General features: G+C 34.9%; 1 protein-coding gene across 1 annotated transcript in view; it reads right to left on the reverse strand.

The window, feature by feature from the left end:
• Positions 1-6,949: 6,949 nt before the first annotated feature.
• The window catches only part of ZDHHC17 (zinc finger DHHC-type palmitoyltransferase 17), a 112,920-nt gene continuing 96,232 nt past the window's right edge, over positions 6,950-23,637 (reverse strand). Inside the window, exons 11-17 of the mRNA XM_065886934.1 lie at positions 18,713-18,837; positions 17,413-17,475; positions 13,550-13,643; positions 12,575-12,658; positions 11,195-11,352; positions 10,445-10,539; positions 6,950-7,742 (exon numbers count right to left, since the gene is read on the reverse strand). Of these exons, the coding sequence (XP_065743006.1) occupies positions 7,604-7,742; positions 10,445-10,539; positions 11,195-11,352; positions 12,575-12,658; positions 13,550-13,643; positions 17,413-17,475; positions 18,713-18,837 (758 nt within the window). The 3' untranslated portion in view covers positions 6,950-7,603. The remainder of the gene's footprint in view (positions 7,743-10,444; positions 10,540-11,194; positions 11,353-12,574; positions 12,659-13,549; positions 13,644-17,412; positions 17,476-18,712; positions 18,838-23,637) is intronic.

Raw genomic sequence — 23,637 nt, forward strand, 5'->3', positions numbered from 1 at the left:
AATTTAGTGTTCAGTGTCTTTCAATTAACCTTTTGGAGGAGTGCTGTGATGTCGGTTAGTGGTAAATCATCTGGGTCCCCACCTTCATTTTTATTGGTTAAAGAGAGTCCACCCCATTAAGCAGTTGACTCACCAGGTTAATGTTTGCATTACAGCTGTTGGAAAAGATGGCTCTCTCTAAGCTGGCAAGTGTGCCTCCAGAGTGAGGGTTGCTAGGCAACAGGTCCCGCCATTGCGGCTCTTCAGAGCTGGCAATTAATTCAGCAGTGCAGAACTCCTGCCTGCCTGCCCCACTCTAGCTCAGCGGTTGCTCTTCTCTTGCTGGGAGCAGTTTCCTAAAGCATGGCTCCTGGACAACCTGCACTAGAGTCACCTGGGAGTATTACAAAGCAGATTCCTAGGCCCCAGAGAAGCAGAATCTCTAGGGGTGGAGCCGCAGAAGCCTTCCTAACAAGCTTCTCAGAAAGGTACGCTGACCCAGGGTAGGCACACTGTTAAAACACTTAAAAATTCTTTCGATTTATCTCGATCTAAAGATCATTATAAACAGCTACCTACAGACAACTATAGAATCTGAGGCTCAGTGTGACTTTTTAAAGACTCCCCACTCTCATCTGATAGTGAATTACTAATCCTAGAAACTGGGTTGAGGATTTGTGTTTTTCTCACAAATCTCAATTCTGCAAAATTAGCAAATGCTGCATTGTCCTGGCATATTCAGCTGGCTCAGGGAGAAAAGGAATATCAGACTATATAAGGTATATTTTCATTATTTCTCCAGAAACTTTTAGTTCATTACCAGACTCAATCCAACCCTTTATTTTTCAGCGGCAGGGTGTGATATCAGTCTGTAATGTGTATTTGTAAAGTTGAACCAGCCTAATCTATGAATACATCTTAATCTTATATGACCTCAAAAGAAAAAAAAAAAAAAAAAGCAGAAACATGGTAGGAAAAGGTCAGTTGACGGTGTACCAGGTGAAAGAATTCATGGTTATTTATATCTAGCCTTGAATACTTCACATGTTCCATAAGGCAAGTTTCACCGTGGGAGAGGGGAGGGTCTTTTTGGTAAGCAGGCTGGGGAAGTTAACAATAAAGGGACTGGGCTGAACTGAAGAAGATTTACGGAGTAAGTTCTGATTTTTTTCTGTGGTTGTTTTAAACACATGCAGAAATTATTTGACATTCCAACAAAAGATGGAGTCTAATTCCCCTTTCTCTGAATAAGGGTCATAGTGACTCATTTTTAACAGAGTATAATGGACCAGGCTAGGTTAGAAAAGACAACACAGCTCTTGCCTGCCTCTTTCTCTTGAGATGCTTACTCTTGGAACTCAGCCACCATGTTTTGAGGAAGCCCAGACTACATGGGGAGGCCACATGTAAGTATTAGAGCCATAACCTCAGCTAAGATCTTCCCCATCAGCCAGTATCAACTAACAGACATGTGAGTGAGTAAGCTTTCAGGCTATTCCAGTCCCCAGTTTCTGAACCATCCCAGCTGACACCCAGTGGAGCAAAGTGAGTTATGTTGAGTTCTAAATTGCAAATCTGTGAACAAAAATGCCTTTTTATCCACTAAATTTTTCAGTGCTGTAGATAACCAGAATGTTGTAACTGTTCCCACACAGAGCCAACATTTCCCATCCAACTATGTTTCCCAAATTGTACTGGAGATGCTAATAGATATCTGATAGGAAAATACTCTACATGAAGTTGCCAGGTACCTGGTAATTTGAAATTTCTGCCTGATAAAGTTTAGACCCCCCTTTCAGAATTAAATTTATTCTTAAATTGGAAGCCATGGCAAAACAGCTACTCCAAAACTATAAAATTAGCTTCCAGTGGTTCTAGGAGTGGAAAAGGGGATTTGGCTTTGGGCAGGCTCTGTTCTCGGAGGAACCACTTTCATCATTTGGAGGTAAGTCAATAGAGTAGCCCCAAAGTAATCCAAATGTGATATTAAAGTGCTGCATGCTGCATTTGTTTTAAAAATGACCCACTTGGGATATTTTCAGCCCCTTGTGGTGGTCTGGTATATTTAGGAAGGACTGCTGGCAACTCTAGTTCTAAAAAGTCTTCATGAACAATTAAGTTCAGGGAGCGTTACAGCCATCTATCTATGTTCCTGTAGATTCACATTGCATGCTAGCAGATTGAAGGCCTTGAGATCTTGTAGTTGAGGAGTCTGTTTTAACTTGAAGAAAGCCTTGCACAGAATTAGTTGTCCATGGAACCACTAACATCTCAAGGAGCACTGGGAAATGATGGCCTGGGCCACTGGTTCTCAAACTTTTTGATCTTGGGAACTCTTTACACTCTTCAAATTACTGAGGACCCCCAAAGAGCTTTTGTTTATGACAGTTACATCTATCATTACTTTCCATATTAGAAATTAAACAAAATTTTAAAAAACTGTATTAACTCGGACTTCCACTTATAGTCAAGTTGAAATAACAGGAACCCGATTTACCCTCTCACTTGAAACAATCAAAAACACAGACTAATTACATGAAAAAATATGGTTTTGAGAACGACTGACAGTAGGCAACAAAGGAAAGTTATGGAGAAAATGAGGTCAGTCTTGGGATTTTCAGAGTTTCCAGGCTATAGTCTAAGGAGGGAGAATACAGAGGGAGCTGTAAGGCACCCCAAGTTGAGGACACAGAACTGAGGGTCCAGAGAAACCAGAGCAGCTAGCTTTGGAGGGACTGGAGAGAGCTGCACAGAGGAAGAATCCCAGGAATTCGTAGAGCGCCATCCAACCCAACCCCACCCCACCCCACCCCACCCCCCCGCCCCGCAAGTCTTCAGCTGTGTTCTGATTGCACATGCATGCGGGGTAACTACCCAAGATCCAAGACTACGGAAAAAAACACCTGAAAGATTTAGAGAGAATGGTGTCTGGTGCTCATATGGAGCTGGGGATAGTGCCTATTCTCACCAGTGAGATTGAGAAGTGTGACTCTTGGAGCTTTGGATGGAGACCTCAGTACATTACTGAGGTCTTGCCTCAGTAATGGGGAATAATTAACCCTGAACTGAACACTGCTCTGGTCCTGCCTAACAAATCTTGCTTAACAGCAAAACCTGAAAGGATCAAAGTTTCCGAATAATTGCATCCCAGAACAAAGCTCTGGAATTTTTATAAGAATAACAAAATACCCAGCACTCAATTCATAGTGTCTGGCATCTAATCAAAAATTACCAGGCATGCAAAGAAGTAGGAAAATACAGTCCATAATGATGAATAAAAATCTATCAAAACCAACCCAGACCTGACATACATATGAAAATTAACAGGTAAGAATATTAAAACAATTATAACTGTACTCTCTATTTTCAGAGTTAAGTAGCGATACAGAAGATGTAAAAATGGTTCAAATAAAACATTGTAGGTGAAAACTATAATGTGGCAGATAAAAAATACTGAATAGTACTGATGACAGACAGCCTAGACAGTGCAGAAAAAAATTTAAGTGAACTTAAAGACATTAAAAACTATCTAAGATAAACACTAGGGAAAAAAAGAGAATTTTAAAAAATGAATTATCACTGAGCTATAGGACAATCTCAAGTGGCCTAATATACGTATAACTGGAGTTTGCTGAAAGGGGGGAAGAAAAATATTTGAAGAAACAATGACTGAAAAATTTCCAAATTTGATGACAAGTGTAAACCTACAGATCCAAGAAACAGCAGCAGCAGCAATGAGGCTTTCTAATGCTTTGGATGGAAATAATCCCTCTTTCTTACTTAGTACTAGAAACACTGCTGTCTATTAAAAAGTATTTTCCAATCCAAGTAAATATCTGATGACAGAGATATTCTGGTAAAATTTATCTGAGCAAAACATTCATACTCCAATTCAAAGGCAAAAAGAGTTTTCTAATAGGCACATTTGGTTTCCTTGAGTTTATGACTTAGCTGACCTAGATCAAGGGACATTCTGAAGTTTCCACTTGGAATTACAGATTTTTCTATTTTAATAGTCACATAAAGATATTTAATAGAAAACTCTAATACCAAGAACTTTATGAAATTGAAGGTTTACTTTCTGACCTGAAGCTAATATTTCTTGTCCTGGTATGTACCACTTGTTTCCAATTATCTCTGTAAACTCTTAGAACCAGAAATCTACATCATAGGTACAATCTACCAATCTGGGAAGGACTGGGGAATCCAGACAAGAAGACAAAGAGGAGAAAAGTACCTAACTGGAATGAAAAGGGAGGGCTTACAGTAGAATTTCCTTTATTATTTATATTTGTTCAAAACATTGTTACTTGAGTTCTACACAGCTCTGGAGGCATTACTTTCAATACAGTAAAATAATTATGAAATGAAAATTAGTCCAATCTGAAAATATTTGTTTAACACCACTGGGTTCTCAATTAAACCATAAACAATCATGTGAACAACAGGAAAGGGTTCCTCCGTAATTTTTGCTTTTTGAAGTCCCAAATAAAGCTTTCTTAGCCATGCAGGGTTTCTCAAGTAACTGAGATCAATGCTTGGTAGGTTTCCTTTTCCACTATTTTACTACAGAGTCTTTAGACATACTTACATTTAAATCTTACAGATTCATACAGTCCTTGAGGATCCTAAGTAACTCCATAGAATAAAAATTCTTAAAGAAAAACATATTCTCTTATTAAAAAAAAATTCATTACAAACACAAACATACACACACAGAATTAGAGGTTGCTGGTTTTTGTTTTTTTTTAAAGAATACTACCACCACCTTCTATTTTTGCCAATTTCTAGTCTTGCCACCTGATTCCTAGTTGACCCAGATATAAACATATAGAATAATCTTTTCATATCACAGGTACCACTACCCATGTTTCATCAATTTCTTGAAGAGAACTGAGCAAAAAACCAAACACACATTTAAGAGTCAATATTTATTCTGATTGATATTTTACAAAATTTTGACAGATTTAATTTATGTAAGGAGAGCTAATTTATTAAACACTTTACAGGTTTTTCTTTCCACAGAGTAACACGTTAAGTAGCAAAATAATACTTGGCACAGTTATAAATAAAGAAAATATAAAAAATATCCATAGCTTAAGTATAATAATGATGCTGTTTTATGCCTATTAATATTTCAAATAAATTCCTGGGAACAACAAAATAAGGAAAAAATTCCAAAGAAGTAATTCATGTTTAGAGCTGAGAAATAAGTTCCTATTTGCTAAAAGTATGCAATGAAGCTGATACGAACTACTCCCCAAAGGGTCACCTTCATACACAACTTTAGAACGGGGTTAAACTGGTTCCACACACAGACCTACAAAATAATTAGACAGTACACAGAGGCATGGTTGGCTCCTGACCATCAGACCATTTCTGAGTTATAAATTTCACTGGTACTATGAGATGGCTAGTACTAAAGCATTAACATTGCTAATATTTTCCATGTATACATCTAGAGTTTTGTTTTTTTCTGTCTAACTGAAAGACATCTCCTTTGCACTAGAAAGAATATTGTACCATAAAGAAAGGACATGGTAGCAACACTCTCATCCAAACTCTGAGAAAACCACCATTGTATTTGACTGTTAATAAAAATGTATTCGATAAAAACTGCAACTGAGTCTTCACGTGAAGTGGCTCAAAATACAAAAAATTAAAATGAATTCTAGCCTTTTATAAATAACTTTGAATTTAAAAATTATCTAAAATTTCCCCCAATTAGTAGTCAAAACTAGCAGAGACATCTGTAAAGTTAACCAATTTTGTACATTCTATGACAAAATGGCACAATGCTATTGCCACCCCACACCCATCTCTTCCCTTTTCAAAAATAAAGTACGTATGCCAATTTTCTAATATTAAAACACTCAAGTACACTAAGAGTAATTTTTCTGATGTATGACTTATGCTCAAAGAAACTACTATATAAAAATGGTACTTGGAAATACTGAACATCAACTATATATATTTTCACTGCTCCTCTTACTAAGGCAAGGGGCGGGTATACCACTAGACTGCTTTAATACCTGTAATCTGCATTTTACAGAGAATACTAATTTTACCAAGCATCAGACATGCAGTGAACTTGCAGGGTATAATGCTTATCAACAGCGATATTGAACATCACTAGAAGCTCATTAATTATCTCCCTTTTCTTTTTGGTTGGATAAAATGAAATGAGCAGCTTTAAATACACTAACACATAGAGACACAAAGAGAAAACTATTTGATAAATTATTTATATGCAGATACGCAATCTTTACACTGGTCTAGGATCTGTCATTGGTCGGACCACCCTTTTCCCACCCTCCCCTAGCCCATTTCCTCTCACAGGTTTCCCACAGGTTGCTCGAACCACAGTTTGCTATAGCGCTTAAGAGGACTAAACCTGTAAACAATAGTTATGGAAGCAGTGACCAACAGTTCACCATGAGAGTATGGAAATGCTGCAACAAAAATTGATCAGTGCATCATGTTTGACAATTCGAAAATCTTTCTGAAATTGTTTCAGACAGCATTAACAAATTTCAAAACATTCAATATTGGGAAAATTGAAACAATCTTAGGGATAAAATTCTTTCTGATAGGTCTTTCTTTAAAAACCAGAATATACCATTAGCTTTTCTTTTATTCACATGTGCTATATGTACAGAGATCATGCTCCATCTTTAGCTAGACTCCATTATTTTGTCTAGACTTTATTTTGCAGTATAGCCATTTATTTCTATTATTGAGAATTTTGCATTAACTTATTTGTTCTGTCTTTTCTTGAAAATAGCTCAACCCTTAAAAAACTGGACTATGTGCACATCAAATTAAATTCTAATTTATGCTTTACTGGATAGTGTGTGCCAGTATACATACTATGAGGTGTATCATGCACTTAGTAGGGCTTTTAAGTTGAACAAAATAACATGACTTACTATACTCATGCAAGTGCTTTATTATCAGACCATAAAACCTTAGAGCAAGGTTACTAAAAATTATTTCACTGAACTAGAAATATATCAGCATTGCCAACAGCTGATAGCAATAAAATATTGTTAGCACATTTTTTGGTGAATATTATTTTCTTGTGTCTTTGAAGACATATTACAGTAGATCCCTAATAAAACCACATGATTTTCATCACAGTATTTACATGTACATTCTAACACGTACATAATACTAGTCTGAAGCAATTTAAGACAACTTTCTTGGAATTAAATGCAATACTAGATTGCATCATAAAATTTAGCTGTATACCATAAATTTAATTTTAGCTAGAATCAAGCATTTCTGATCAGTATACCATGTCTGTCAACAGAATAAGTTCACTCTTTTTTCATGAAAAATGTTATGAGAACAAAACCAAAAAGTTGAGTATTTTGTGAATTCCCATATTAAGAACCATTAACATTCTTTTTAAGACCTTTATTCTTCCCAGAAGTGGCAGTGTGTTCTGTCCATGTTTACTTTTGTTAATAAAAGTGTTGAAAAAAAAGACTAAAATTCACAGTTAGCCCTACATATAGCATGCTATTTGTTCAAAGGATGTGGATTTGAGTGTGAGAGAGACACGGACAGACACAATTTTCAGGCACCACTCAGCAATATGCTTCATAGGATAAAGATGCTGCTACACGAGCTGGTACCCAGATCCTGATATTTGGTCATATTCTATGGTATACTGCCTGGTCCAGTCCACAATAACAGGACGAAAGAGGCCACAGCATCGAAATTCAAAGAAGTCTATAATATTCCTTACACATCCATGGCTAAACACCACCCCCAACAAAAAAGAAAAAGAAAAAGAAAAAAAAGTCTATTAGTACAATAATTTAATATGAGTTTAATATCATTTTAATGTTAAATATATTTTTTTCGAAACTTAAGAACTCAGGTTTCCTGCTAGAAAGAACCTGCTTATAACTCTACAAAATATGTATGCATTCATGTTTCTTCACGGCTCTGATTTTTCTCTTTTGCTAATACAATGGGTTACACAATTATATATTAAAGTTATTCAAATTTGCATTTCTTTCATTCCTGTGTAACACGCAATTTTTGATAAAACCTTTCCTTGACTGGTGGCTCTCTGGCAAGGAGACAAACTATATCCAAAATTGAGAGAGTAAAAGACAAAATAATATCAATAGCATAAACTTGACAGTGTACCCAAGAATAGCAATTTAAAAAAAGAAATATCAAGGAAAGTTCCCAAAATTTTAGAACTTCAAGAATACCTTTGGAAAAGCAGTTTTACACCTTACACAATTATTGTGCCTATGGGAGAATTCTCAAAACTACTCAACCGACTCTATTATTTTTGCTTTTATTTAAAGGTTTACATGCTTTCCACAAACATGCAACAATTAATAGCACCACAAAAGCTTGATGGCAGTAGATAAGCAGCTTGAGTAAAACTCAAAGTTTTAAATATTTCTATTATTAGGAAACTACTGTTTCTTAACTTTGAAGTGAATGCAAATTAAAAAGTATATATATAAATAAAAGAACAGAACAGTCTCTTCAATAAATGGTGTTGGGAAAACTGGATAGCCACATGCAAAATAATTAAACTGGACCACTATCTTATACCATACACAAAAATTAACTCAAAATGGATTAGACTTGAATGTAAGAACTGAAACCAGAAAACACAAGTGGTAAGCTCCTTGACATCAGTCTTGGTGATGAATTTGTGAATCTGATACCAAAAGCAAAGGCAACAAAAGCAAAAATAAATAAATGAGACTACATCAGACTAAAAAGGTTCTGAACAGCAAAGGAAACCCATCAACAAAATGAAAAGGCAACCTACTGAATGGGAGAAAGTATTTGCAAATCATACATCTGATAAGGGGTTAATATCCAAAATCTATAAAGAACTCACACAACTCAAGAGCAAAAAAGCAAACAATCCAACTAAAAAATAGGCAGATGATCTGAATAGACATTTTTCTAAGGAAGCCATACAGATGGCCAACAGACACGAGGAGATGCTCAACGTCACTAATTTTTAAGGAAATGCAAATCAAAACCACAATGAGATATCACCTCATACCTGTTTGAATGGCTATTATCAAAAAGACAAGAAAAGCAAGTGTCGGTGAGGATGTGTAGAAAAGGGAATTCTTGTGCACTGTTGGTGGGAATGTAAATTGGTGCAGCCGCTGTGGAAAACAGTATGGAGGTTCCTCAAAACATTAAAAATAGAACTACCATATGATCCAGCAATTCCACTTCTGGGTATTTATCCAAAGAAAATGAAAACGCTAACTTGAAAAGATATCTGCACCCCATGTTCATTACCGCATTATTTACAACAGGCAAGATATGGAAACAACCTAAGTGTCCATCGACAGATGAATAGATTGAAATAATGCGACACACACACACACACACACACACACACACACTGAAATAAAATTCAGCCATTGTAAAGAAGAAGGAAATATAGCCACTTGTGATAACATGGATGGACCGTGAGGGCATTATAAGTGAAATAAGTCAGACAAAGAAAGACAAATACCACATAATCTCACTTACATGGAATCTGAACAACCAAACTCAAGCTCACAGATACAGAGAACAGACTGGTAGAGGGCAGAGGCTGGGGGTGGGGCTGGGCGAAATAGGCGAGGGGGGTTCAAAACGTACAAACTTGCGGTTCTAAAATAAGTAAGCCCTGGGGATGCAGTATACAGCATGGTGACTATAGTTAATATTGTACTTCATATTTGAAAATGGCTAAGAGAATAGATCTTAAAAGTTCTCATGACAAGGAAAAAAAATTTGCAATTATGTATGGTGACAGACATTAACTAGATTTTAGCAGTGATCATTTTGCAGTGTATACAAGTATCAAACCATTATGTTGTATACCTGAAACTAATATAATGTCATATGTCAATTATACTTCAATTAAAAAAAAGAAAAAAGAAAACTAGGTGTGTGGAAATTTTTGTGTCATTCAGAGGGCAAATAAAGTAAGTAATTTGCACCAAAAAGTAGTTGCCCTAGCGTCTGGGAAATTTCCCTAAATAATGAATTTTAATCAACTGTATTTTTTAAAATCTTATTTCAATTTTCTGGATACATTCATTTTTGAATGAAAATTTATAAATTGATGGAAAGGTTAAAGAACAAATACTAAACGTTAGTAGGTCAATAAAGTTTGAATTGTATAATTAAGGAAAAAATGAATATCACAAATTTATATACAGTTAATGTGATAAATACTAAAGTTATGGTGAACTAACCAATGTTTCATCTGGCAGAAATCTTGGTATTCGGTATGTTTTATAAGCTATTTTACACATTGTTAAGTAAAATAAATATTCCCTGTTTCATGTATTATTGCCATTCTTAAAGAAAATACTTCTCTTTGATGTACTCACTAGATATTTGCTGAGTTTAGTTAGTAAGGAACTTTATATGTCAAGAGAAAATATTAAATTCATAGATATGTACGTACTTGAATGGGCTTTCAATAGATGTTGTTGTGACTTTAAAGTGCTTGTATCTTCTGGCATTCATTCTTTCATTTGTAGTAATACCTAAACATGATATCTAAGAGGCAAGAGAAAGCAAACCATTAACTCTCTGAATATTTAATATAAAACAAGTTAATTCTCAAGAGGATCAGGATGGAGTCTGTTTCTGGCTTTCCATCAGGAGATCATCAAGCGGGTTTACACAGTACCATCTGACTCTGTGGGAAGTAGCTGGTTAAACAGGGAAAATATTTAAAAACAGGTCACCTGGCACTGTGTATGTGCAGGCATGGACATTATGTACATACTACCTCTCCATCAGCCCCTTTAAGAAGGAGCTTTTTTAAAAATCCTAATGAAAAAAACTCTTGAATAAATACTGATATTTGTAGGTAATAAAATATTAAAACACACACAAAATTAAGGGAACCATCAGTCTAAGCTCACACTTATATCCAACTGGATGTATGTAAACCAGGAAAGAGAAAAAGTTTTGATGACAGTAGTACTGAAAGTTAAAAGTTCATAATATAAGAAGAGGGAGGAGAGGTGGAGAGAAAGAGTGAAGAAGAAAGGAACAGCAAACTGAAAATTTTAACTCTTGAAAAAATTTTAATTACTGAAAAGTAGGAATGGTTACAGAGAGAGAATACATTGTTAACTTTTAAGCTAGGAGTGAATTTTTAAAAGTTCTCTGCACACTAAAGAACAAATAATGCACTTGCACATACCTGATACATCTGACACATGAGTAATACAGCCACCCACATGAAATGAAAAACACTGTTCAGAAACATCCAAAACATCCAGGGTGAACATGTGGCAATTTGAGTAATATATGTCCAAAATCCATCCTTGGTATAACTGGTCTCACAGTGGAGTCCCCAGTCTAAAATCAGAGCAGAAGAACGCAAATTTACTCAATAATCATTCAAGCACCTCGTGTGGACATTTGTGGTAGGCACCACTTAGAAAACACGATCCAAGAATTTAAATGATGACTTTCAATGCAAGTATTTTCATACTCTTAAATAATCCCCTTGTACATTAGTGAAAAAACATATCAAAAGCAGAAATAGAAAAAGCAGCAGGCAATCCTAAAAACCAACAAACCTGTACTGTAACGATATACAGTTTTTATTTGATTGGTATTGCATACATACAATATGTAAAAAAACAATTCCTTTATACAAAGATAGGATGATACAGATATGTGAGACTTCTTTGGAGGGGAGGAACATAACACAAGATCACCTTGGTGAGGGGGGCTTTTTCCAAAACAAAATCTACTCTTTGAGAGCTGCTGCCATAAAGAACTGATGTTATTAGTAGGACTATGCTCTCTCTCTCAGGTGTGTTGGGCTGCCAGAAATTAGGTAAAGATCTCTGACAAAATCGTTCTCTCTGTTAATCCCTATTTGAGGAAGTAACCTCTTTTTTCATTAGGGCAATAACAGAGATTATTCTTAATATCTGTGGGAGTAGGAGGACTAGGAAATCATCCAAGACTTATTTTTAAGTCAGTATCTAATACATCTTTGTGCTAAATACCACCAAGCCCTGAAGGACAGTAACTAATATTTTCATTTAAATTCTTTCCAAATTATGTTCTCAGTGCAATAAAACCCCATCATTTCTTCTAAGATACTATACCCATATGATCACTGAATGACAACTTATTCTTAACCTTTTAAATATTCTCTAATAGGCAATAATTATACCTTACTCTTCAAAATATTTCAAGTTCTGTGCAAACTTAACTATATTTTCCCAGCTGTTTGGTAAGAAAGAGCAACTAGCACAATCACAAAATCTATAAACTACTAGAGTAAAGCAAGCATGTGATGTGAAAAATGTTGGTGTTTTTTACCCAGAAGCTTTTCAAAGCCTATTAAAAGATAATTAGCTGATAATTCTGTTTCTTATACTCTATGTTGAACATGTTTGACAGTTCTATATCTATTTTTTCTTTATGCTTCATTGTAGTGAGGTGCCCCAAACCATAATTTTTAGTTAAAACACATTTGTCTTTATCATATTTTTTGTTAATATGGTAAAGCATGAGTACACAAACACGTGTTTTAAGAAGATAAAAAACTAATTGTACTCACAAGAAATACAACCATAAATCATCCAGCAGATCATAAAAAGCAAGAAGAATAGGTAGCCCATAAAGTATCTATGGTTGCCTGCACCTAAAGAACAAAACAGAAGCAATTTTTTTTAGCTAAGAAAAAACAACTGGAAATATACCTAGGGGTGAGGTAGGGGTGGCGAAATTCCATGAAAAGTGAGATACACCTTGGACAATAATCACATACATTATTTATTTTACAAAATGTTCTTCAAGAAAATAAATGTTTTAATAAAATTGTTAAAATAAAAGAATGCTTATAATGACACACAAAGATGTAGTGACTGCAATGATATTCATTCAAAAGAGTCTTAATGAACCAAATAAATCACAAGTTTGAGCTTTAATTCTACTATTTGCCTTGAGGTTTAAATAATCCTATTTTATCTTTAGTTTTATAAACTTTAAAATCCTACTTTTTAAAGGCTTCTCCCCAACACAGTCATACAATCTTTGTAATGTTTCCCTGCTGTCCTCTCATAGAATCTCCAGGGCCACGTCTCAGACCACTTAGTTCATTTCCTCAGACTATGCCATTCTTGAACACTGAGATATGTAGAGTTCTTATCTGTCATCCTTCTCTGCCTCTGTACATAACAACCTTTAGATATTTTTTATTGCCTTACTTTCTTTAGTTTAACTAAAAAACAACACAATCTGCCTCTTTACTGATTTCACTGTTATCCAATGGAGAAAATAGGAAAGAGTAGGCACCAGAGAGAACTGATAGAGAAATTATATCAATCTTTTCTAGACACTGATTTTATGATGTCTTTTCCCCTCTCTCTTACAACTGAGTTGATGTTTTGCCACTCAGAAAATAATTGGGGGAACAAGGGGTATTGTAGGGTGCTAGAATGAACCTTCTACACCTACTTTAATATTGTACTTCATTAGTTACCTAGAGTAATTTAAATGAACAATATATTTAGAAATTACTCATAAAACTTACCTACACAGTTGCCCACCCATGGACAATGATGGTCGAATTTTGCAATACAGCGGTTGCACACACCACAATGTTTGGACCTCACTGGTTTCCGTATCTGTTAACAGGCATGTTAAAAGATTATGAAAGGCACTATACCTAAGAGAGGAAAGCCGAACATTTTATTTTCTCAAAATACAATATGAAAAAAACCCGGTATTTTTTGAAAAGGATTATACCAAGGTTTCCAAAGGAATAGAACCAAACAAAAATCACTTTTGTTTAATAAAATTTCAACTGCAACAACAAAGATGAAGAGGATAAGTCTACTCTAAAATATAAATTCGGGGCAGAATTTATATTTTATAAATTTTTATTAAAATTTTTATAGAAAAATTTTTTATAGAAAATTATTTTATAAACATTTTTATATAAAAATTTTATATAAATATTTATAAAAATATAAAGATGGGGCAGAACCATCAACTCACAAAAATAATTAAGAATCAAAGATCAACTTGCTGTTGCAATGAATGGTACTATATTTAATTCACAGCCCTCAAATTCCTCACATATCACTCTTCAGGCTTCTTAATGAAAATGTATTGCAATTAATGGTCATAATACTGGTTGTTGCTTAATAAAATGAAATTGGTTCCTTACTAAAAGGAAGGTCAATTTAGAAGTGAATAAAAGAGAGCTTTAAAAATTCGCATCATTAATAAAATGTCTTCCCAGAGTTTACAAATCCAGCAAAAAATCCCAGTAAGTGTACACGTCTTTCTTTTAGTGAAAGAAATCTGAGATCTCAGATTAAGGTACAGCACTTCCTCTGCTGAACTGCACGACCTTATCTAAGAAAGTACAACACGCTTAAGAAGTTTAGGCAGTCCCTGTTTGTTTTAAAAAACATAAAATACATTCTTCAGGTCTTCACAGGCAATAAAAAACTCATGTTTATGATGTTTTAAGTGTTATGAAATGTTTTTCTCTACATTACTCTAAAGCAACCAAGTGAATACAAGAACTCATTGGCGATCTTCAAAGAGCTGCTAGTCCCAATGCTGGATACATGACAAGAGCTACAGTTATTAACCCTTGCTAGAAACAAAATTTGTAATATCCTTTATTTGTGTTTCAATAAAAGCACTAACATTTCCCCAACAGTTTGCATAAATTACACACTATTCTGAGGTACTAAGAAAAAGGCATAGGTGCACTATGTGGTTCTTACATGTATTAAAAAATCTGTGGACTCAAGAAAAGGCTAAGTCATTCTTCACCACAGATATGAGACTAAACCTATTAGCAGAAAGAAGTAGGATATATCAAACAAATTTTATCCTTACTTCCAACTCTCAGCTAAGTCTCCTCTTTGGGCAACAGCTGTCAATGAATTCTGCACAAAAACTGACACAAGGCTCCTATACACAACAGTTGCCGTAGTTCACTTACAGAGCAATTCATTTCTGGAAAATTCTGATCTACATGTGTCTGTGTATTTTTCAAAGTAAAGATACCCATATAATGACAAAATACCTCTGTCAATTTGAATCATTTTATAATAGAACAAGCTCTTTATTTTACAATAACAAATTATCTATCCAGAATTATGCAGCTTATAACATAATATATAATAAAATGTTTATGCTATGATGAGAGAAAGTCTTGTTCTTACCATCAGATATTTACTTAATAATGAAACTGTATTGAGCAACTCTATATAAAGAACCTGTTTGCTGACTGCAAGACTGATGCCCTCACAATGAAAAAAGAAATGGTTAGAAAATGTGTTTTCCACTTGGGATATTCTTTCTACAATCATAATTTGGCTATATCTGATAAAAATGGGGGTACTTTTAGATAGAAAAGATTATGTTTCAATAGATGTTAAATTCTAGTTTTGTTAATTGAGGTCAGTATTTACCGTCTAAAACTCTCTTCCCAAATAGCTCTTTGTTACTATGTTATGTTATTGTAAAGCTTAACTGTTATGTTAACTTAACTATGTTATGTTATTGTAAAGCTTAGCTTAACTTATTAAGAAGATATCCTAAGCTTGTTTCTGAAGCTGATCACTGTAATCTATCTTTGGATGAAGATCAGGTGCCCCATGATCTATAACCAAGGGGTTATGCATACTGGAATAAGCACCATTTAAAGGACTGTCTCCAACCTAGATGAAAGGCTTCTTATCAGGTATTCTCAAGTACCTCATGCACAAGGAAACTGAAGAGAATCAACTCTTAAATTCATATTTCCCAATTAAGAAGGGCCTCTGCATTGAACTGTCTATAGAAAAGACTGCTGACCCCAAATGACAACCACACCAGGATAAGAAAACAACAGCAGTGGTAGGCAGCTGACCCAAGAATCTGTATCAGTCCTGAAGAACCATCCAACTAATTTAATTGAACTGTTTACCAAATGTTAGTCTTCCTATCAAAATGGAAAGTTATTGTTTTACTTCTGACCATACTTTTAACCCCAATGTTCAGGATGGAAAGAAAATTCTCTAGTGAAGTTGTCTAACTATTCATGACATGTATCACTGCTTGCTTTGAGTGTACTGCTAAAAGCACACGCACAATGTTTGAAAGACAATTTGGTATAATTGATTAAATGCATAGCCTATAAAGTGTTAAAAAAACAACAACCTGTTTGCTATATGGCAAGGATATCAGCAATGTATACCTGACTTTGTGGAACAGAATTATATTTTCACAGAATAGTAGAGTATAAAAATGTCCTAAATGTTAAGAATACAATTCTGTAAATTACCTATTGTAAAGCACAGAAACAAAAGCCTTTTTAAAGCATGCTTGAAAATACAAAAGAATCAGTCAGTACCCTAAAGTTGTTACCAAGAGTAAAGCAGTATATATTTCGAACATCCAAAATCATAACTGTTAGGTCAAAGAAACAAACAACCAAACAACTGTTTGGTTAAGTGAAACAACTTAAAAGAATCTGTAGAAGTAGAGCTTAGTTTCAAAAACTCATTCCAGAATCCTAAACTAAGTCAATTATTTTATTATTATTCAACTGTTAAGATATTAGTTCAGTTGTAGTGTATAACTTAAAAGTATAAAAGGGCATTTAGTTTCAAGCATGATTTGGGGATATTTCCATTTCCATGTAGAGAAATATGGTTTAACCACTGCGGCAGTCTGTATATTTTCCACAAGAACTAATTATACAAATTAAGCAGAAAATCATTAAAACACAAAACAGTATTATTCTATAGAAATTAGATGTCTATAGTAATAAAACAATGTCAGTATCACTATATCTGATTCCATAAGTAAATGCCATTTAATTTCATATATAGCTTTATCTATGACCTGGTTGAATATGACAATGTTTAATATCAATGATAAAATAGTGCTCTAAGTTGAATAAACACTCTAATACAGATGGATAACTGCTCTAATTGAACCAGTTTAGAGGCCATGTTGTCTTAAAAGTTATCTAATAATTTCCCACTGTGACCTTTAAATATAAGAATAAATTTTCTTAAAATATAATTAGGATAACAGTATATTAGGGAATCATAGTAAACTTTTGACTTTAAATACTTTTATTACTTAGTTTTTTATTTGTTGAATTACATTTTAAGAGAGAAAAAGAGAATAAGAATGAATACAAATGAATGGCACCACTGAATCATAAGTGTAGTTAAGGTCTACCATCGGGGGAATAAGCACATTGGAAAGGAGACATCTTTTCACCATCTTTCCTCCTGTACCATGATCTAAAAGGCATTTTGCAGGGGTGGGTCAAGAAATGTGCTCAGTGAAAGAAACTGTCCTGGTTTCCCAAACTCTCTACGCTATTCCACTGGTAGGGGAAGAGGGGAGAGGGAAGAATAAAGAAAAATATATTACCAAACAGGTACTGCAGAATATACTGAGGTCCAGACTTCCTGTCTCTGCAAGTTCAACTATTGTCTGTGAATTAAAAAAAAAAAAATTATTCAAAACAGAACAATACCAACTATTGTGCCATCAATATGAGTATCAATACACACTACTAAATATAAAATAGATAACCAACAAGGACCAACTGCATAGCACAGGGAACTATACTCAATATTTTGTAATAACCTATAAGGGAAAAGAATATGAAACAGAAAAAAAATATATATGTATAACTGAATCACTGTGCTGTACACCTGAAACTAACACGACACTGAAAATCAACTATACTTCAATAAAAATAAATATATGAGTATCAGCAAACACAATGCTCATTTTTAATTAACCAATGTTTTCAGCTAAAGATAATAAAATCTCTTTGCTTACTCCTGCTATTTCATTATAATATGAATACAGGAATTTTATTTCTTGGATATATGAAAAAGCAACCCTAAATTTAGTTACGGGAATATTTCTCTGAGAATAAAACTAAATGACCTATCCTAAGAACTAGTCTGTATAAGGTTTTGATGATTAAGGGACGAATGTAAACCTAAGTCCAATAAAGAACTGAATCTTCAGAACTGGATTATGACTAAGAAAACCTGGCAAATCAATAACCAGTAATGTCTAAAGAATACTGGAATATAAGGGTAGCACTCTTTATGCAGCCTAGAAAGGGGAAGATTAGACCGTAAGAACCTACTAGTGTTTTAATCCATGTGGATAGGAAATAATTCATCAGGATTTGTTCTGTTTTCAGAGACTGGATTAAATAGCTCTTAAAATGATCTAATTGCTTCTAATCCAATTCTCTACTTACCGTGACATCTTTGGATTATAAATTCAGTTTCCTACGTACCTCAGCTATAGATGAGGGGTGCCCTGGATCATATATACAAACATTTCAGTTATTAGAACAATATATCTACACTATCAACCAGTTTAGTGGCCTTCTAATTTACAGTCATTTAACAAACATTTACTGAATGCATATTTATTTGCTGAAGGTTTACAGAGATGTGTAAACTACTGTTATTTGTCCCTCAAAACAATCATAATCCTTATAAAGGAGAGAAACATGAAATTTTAAAATGTCATGGAACTGTAAGGACTGGCATCACAAGAACACCAAAGGTGAGCACCAACTACACATAATCTCAGTTTGGTTTGAAATTTCTAGCTTCCTTTTTTGTACTCTATTATCTGCTAAAAATACTGATAATCTGGCAATAAAACACAAGTGACTAGTTAGATTGTATCTTGCTACCTTTTTCTTTTGTTCCTCTGTAGCTTTAATAATCCCTGGATCTGATTTCCAAGATTTTCCAAAATGGTAGAAAAGTGCAATACTATTGACAAGGAATGGAAGATGGATAAATAAAAAGTTGAGATGTACCTAAAGTTAAGGAATCTAAAGAAGCAATGAAAACTAGTTATTATTATAGGTAAACTTATAATCTGTAAAATTTTATCACACATACACACAAAAACCTCCAAAAAAATACAAGATGGTTTATTTATTACATCAAAATAGATTACATCTATATATGTTAGTCTATCTATTACATCAAAATAAGTACATTTCCCATTCTGCTCATAAATAAGTGTAAAAACTAAAAATGTGAATTTTTTATGAACTTTAAATCATGTAGGGTTATCTGACACTTTTGAAAAGTCAGTGAATACATTATTTTTAAATGATCATTATTTCTTTTAACAAAAATGAAGGGACTTCTCATGTTCAAAGTAATTAGCATATTATATTTTATCTATATGCATTAAAATCTACCAAACACTTAGATATCACACCCATCTATTTAAAAGACTGTTTTTACATTCTCTCCGTTGCCATTTTTGCCCACATTCAAGGTGGCCTTAATTTTAGAAAAGGTACTTATAAACCTGCTTAAAACAGAAAAAGCTTCTATGTTTACATTTTTCTACCTAATGAAAATATAAGAAATGTACTAGGCACTTATAAGTGAAGAATCAAAGACTATTTTCAATAACACTGGGAGAAATAAATCAATGTTGCTAGAGCAACACATTTTTGGGACACAAAACATACCATTTTCAAGATTTTACGTAGGTACAAAAGCTATCCACAAAATTTCTCACGAGAATGGTGTCTTCCCTGTACCAGAGAAGAAAGGAAAGGCCTCATCACCAAAGCCTGGGAAGGACACTGACAGACAGGGACCTGTGTTTCACATACTGACTGCACTAACCCTTCTCTTCCACTAGTCTCCCCACACAGCTCCTAGTCACATCCCCATAACTGACTGCCCCTAGCTCAAACCCTCTGGCTTGTCATTTCTTCACAAATGTATCGTTTCTTTGCTAAAAGGCATAAAGATTCCTACTCTGGTCACTTCTTCAGGTCTTCATTATTTATGAAGGCCCCCATGTACATGTAAAAAAAAAAAAAACCAAAAGATTTAATAAAATGTTAGGCTGGGAATTCCCTGGTGGTCCAGCGGTTAGGACTCCTCACTCTCACTGCCGAGGGCCTGGGTTCGATCCCTGGTGAGGAAACTAAGATCCCACAAGCCACAGGGTGCGGCCAAAAACAAAGATTTTATGTAGTACAAGTATCATACAAACATTCTGTAAGACATTTGGACATTATCATGTATACACACTCTATATTTCTTATGAAGCACAGGTAAGAAAGAATAGCTTCGGGCTTCCCTGGTGGCGCAGTGGTTGAGAGTCTGCCTGCCGATGCAAGGGACACGGGTTCGTGCCCCGGTCCGGGAAGATCCCACATGCCGCGGAGTGGCTAGGCCCGTGAGCCATGGCCGCTGGGCCTGCGCGTCCTGAGCCTGTGCTCCGCAACAGGAGAGGCCACAACAGTGAAAGGCCCGCGTACCACAAAAAAAAAAAAAAAAGAAAAAAGAAAGAAAGAACAGCTTCATGAATGAAACAATCCTATATTTGTTTGGTAAATATGAAAACACTAAACAACCACTTAAAATACAAGAGGAAAAAAAGGAAGAAAGAGTAGTTAATATCACCTGCCATATATAAAAGTGATTTCTCTTTCTCCAGTCCCCTATTTATTCCCAACTTTCACCATCCTTATTCCCCAAAATCCATGGGTACAGCCAGAAGAGAATAAACAGAAAGTCAAATTTTCAGCTCTTCCAACAGCAAAATTCGCCTAAGAATAAAGCTGGATAAATGTATGTGCAATGAATGCCGAACCGTGGCATTTTTCAGGGCAGTATCTTATTATAACAGTTTCAAAAAGTGCTAACATATAAGTATATATAGGTCAGGTTCTTACAGCCTGGATTAAATTTGCAGAGAGCTAACTAGCAGCTTAGTAAATGACTACAGGTTTGAAAGGGATATTCAGGAATTAAATATCAGATGAACTTAAAGAATTTCTTTGCTTTCTTAAAGGGAAAGAGATTAGATATCTTCAAATGGTAGTTTAAACTTAGCTTTAGCAATAGATCAGTGCAGTTAATTTAAAGCATTTAACAGAAATAATTTTTGGGTATGGCTGTTTTTTGTAAACCTTTTTTCCTAATGAAAGTTAGAAAACATTAAAAAGCATAGACAAAAACAGTAACTCCACAACCCAGAGATAACTCCTTTTATTTTTGGTATTCTGCACTTTTAATCATAATTGAGATCATTGTGTATTTATTAACATTAATAAAATAACACTTATTTGTCACTGACTACAAGCCATTTATTTAGGCTGCACAAAAACCCTATGATAAAGCCTGCTGCTATACCCATGATAAAACTGAGGCAGAGGTTAATTAAGCAGTCTAAGATTAAAGAATGGATTAGAGGTGGAGCTGGTATTACAAGCTAGGCTCTTACTACCTATGCTATTCTGCCTCTCCAAAGTGCTCTGCAGTTTACCCTGGGTCATTAAATATTATGGGAACAATATCTTTGGGTATGAACATTTTTATTGCTTGATATATATTTTTGTTTGTTTGTTTGTTTGTTTGTTTTGTTTTTGCGGTACTTGGGCCTCTCACTGTTGTGGCCTCTCCCGTTGCGGAGCACAGGCTCCGGACGCGCAGGCTCAGCGGCCATGGCTCACGGGCCCAGCCGCTCCGCGGCATGTGGGATCTTCCCGGACCGGGGCACGAACCCGCGTCCCCTGCATCGGCAGGCGGACTCTCAACCACTGCGCCACCAGGGAAGCCCCTTGATATATATTTTTATACCACCAGATTATTTACAGAAAGATACACCAATTTACAACCCCACTAGCAATACACATTTGTTGATCACTATGTTTGCACTAGCATTGAGTAAAGGAAAAGAGCTGCAAATTTAGAAGCAAGAGAAGCACTATTTTATTCTTAATTTGTATTTGTTTTTATGCTTAAACAGTCCTCCAATTAGAAATAAAACAAATACTTGTCATCAACGTTTTCATTTAAATGTTTATGGAATCTTCTTTTTCCATTTAACTCTTTAATCTACTTGGATGTTATTTTGATGCCTGCTGTGAACTACAGCTCTAACTTACCATAATACCCCCAAAATGAACCAAAAACAGTCAATCAAACCAACCAAGTGATCTGCAAAATGCAAGCAACAACTTTGGAAAGAGGACAAGCCACACTATACCATAAAGTTCAAACTAGGGGTCAAGGAAAGAAGATGATTCTGGTGAGACAGGCCACCTGGGGTAGTTTAATCCCACCTCCATCTGTATTAGTAGTATGGGAAATGTGGATGAAAAGACAAAGTCAGAATTCTTATCAATCCCACCCTGGACTTCTGCTATGGACTGAATCATGTCTCCCCTCTTCCAAATTCATATGTTGAAGCCCTAACTTATAATGTGACTGTACCTGGAGATAGGCTCTTTAGGAGATAATTAGGTTAAATGAGGTCATAAGGGTGGGGCCCTAACCCAACAGGACTGTGGCTGTATAAGAAGAGGAAAGAAGAGATCTCTCTCACTCTCTTCCTGCCATGTGAGGACACAGGGAGAAAGTGACTGTCTGTAAGTCGGGAAGAGAGCCCTCACCTGAACACAACCGTGCAGGCATCCTGATCCAGAACTGTGAGAAAATTAATTTTTGTTGTTTAAGCCACCCACTCTAGGATATTCTGAAATAGCAAAGATCTAAATATCAGAAAGAAGTCATTTTTCTCTAAATTATTCTATAGCTTAAATAGAATTTCAATCAAAATTGCATTAGGCTTCCCATGGAACTTAAGGAGCTGATTTTTAAAAATTTAAGCAGAAGTGCGAAGGGCTAAAAAGAGGTAAGATATTACTGAGAAACAAAAAGTTGGGAAACTTGGCCTACCAGATATCATGAGTTAAGAATAAAGCTACAGTAATATGATAATACAGTACTGGTAAGGCACACAGATCAATAAACCGAATAGAATACAGGAAACTTGATAAATATCGAGGTTGGTACTGCAACTGAGTGAGGAAAGAGTGTGTTGGAGCAATGAGTTCTCTAATGAGCAAAAAGGAAGACACTGACCTCTCCCGTCACATCATTCGTTATACACAGTAGTCAAACACATGTGAACTAAGAACTTTTTTAAGAGTATCTTCAATGACTTCACAGAAACCTGCACATGTGCACAAAAAAAAGATATACAAGAATACTTATAGCAGTATTGTTGGAATTCACAGGTGATGACTGGATACCTAAAGATAGGGATTAAAAAGCTTAGAAAATATGAGAAGGAAACTAGCAGAGATACATGTAAAACTGAAGAAGTCCTAAGAGTAAACTACAGGAAAAAATGCTCAAGAGGAAAATGCATAGGAAAGAATGGCGAAAATGATAATTCTGCACTGTTTTCATTTTTACATATGTAATGATCCAGGTTCCATAAGTTTCTCACATCCACCTTTGGTTTAAGAAGCTTAAGACCTGATTGAAAAATAATTATTTTTAGATATAAAATTCCTAATAAGTTATTTCAAAAGTGTTGCCAATACAATAAACAGTAGACTCTACTGTTCACCACAGTGAATTTTAGAGTTGTTTGATTATTATAAAAGAAGTATGGTCAATGAACAAAATTTTCAAATAAATAAAAGCACAAGAAAATCACTCACAAATCTCACACCCAGAAATAACCACAGCTAAAATTACATGTACTCACTTCCGGCTCTTTTGCACGTTTTAAAATTAGAATCTCTCTGTAAATACAATTTAGTATTTTTTCATTTGTTATATT

This window comes from Phocoena phocoena, chromosome 11 (genome assembly GCF_963924675.1).
Source record: "Phocoena phocoena chromosome 11, mPhoPho1.1, whole genome shotgun sequence".
Classification (NCBI taxonomy): Eukaryota; Metazoa; Chordata; class Mammalia; order Artiodactyla; family Phocoenidae; genus Phocoena; species Phocoena phocoena.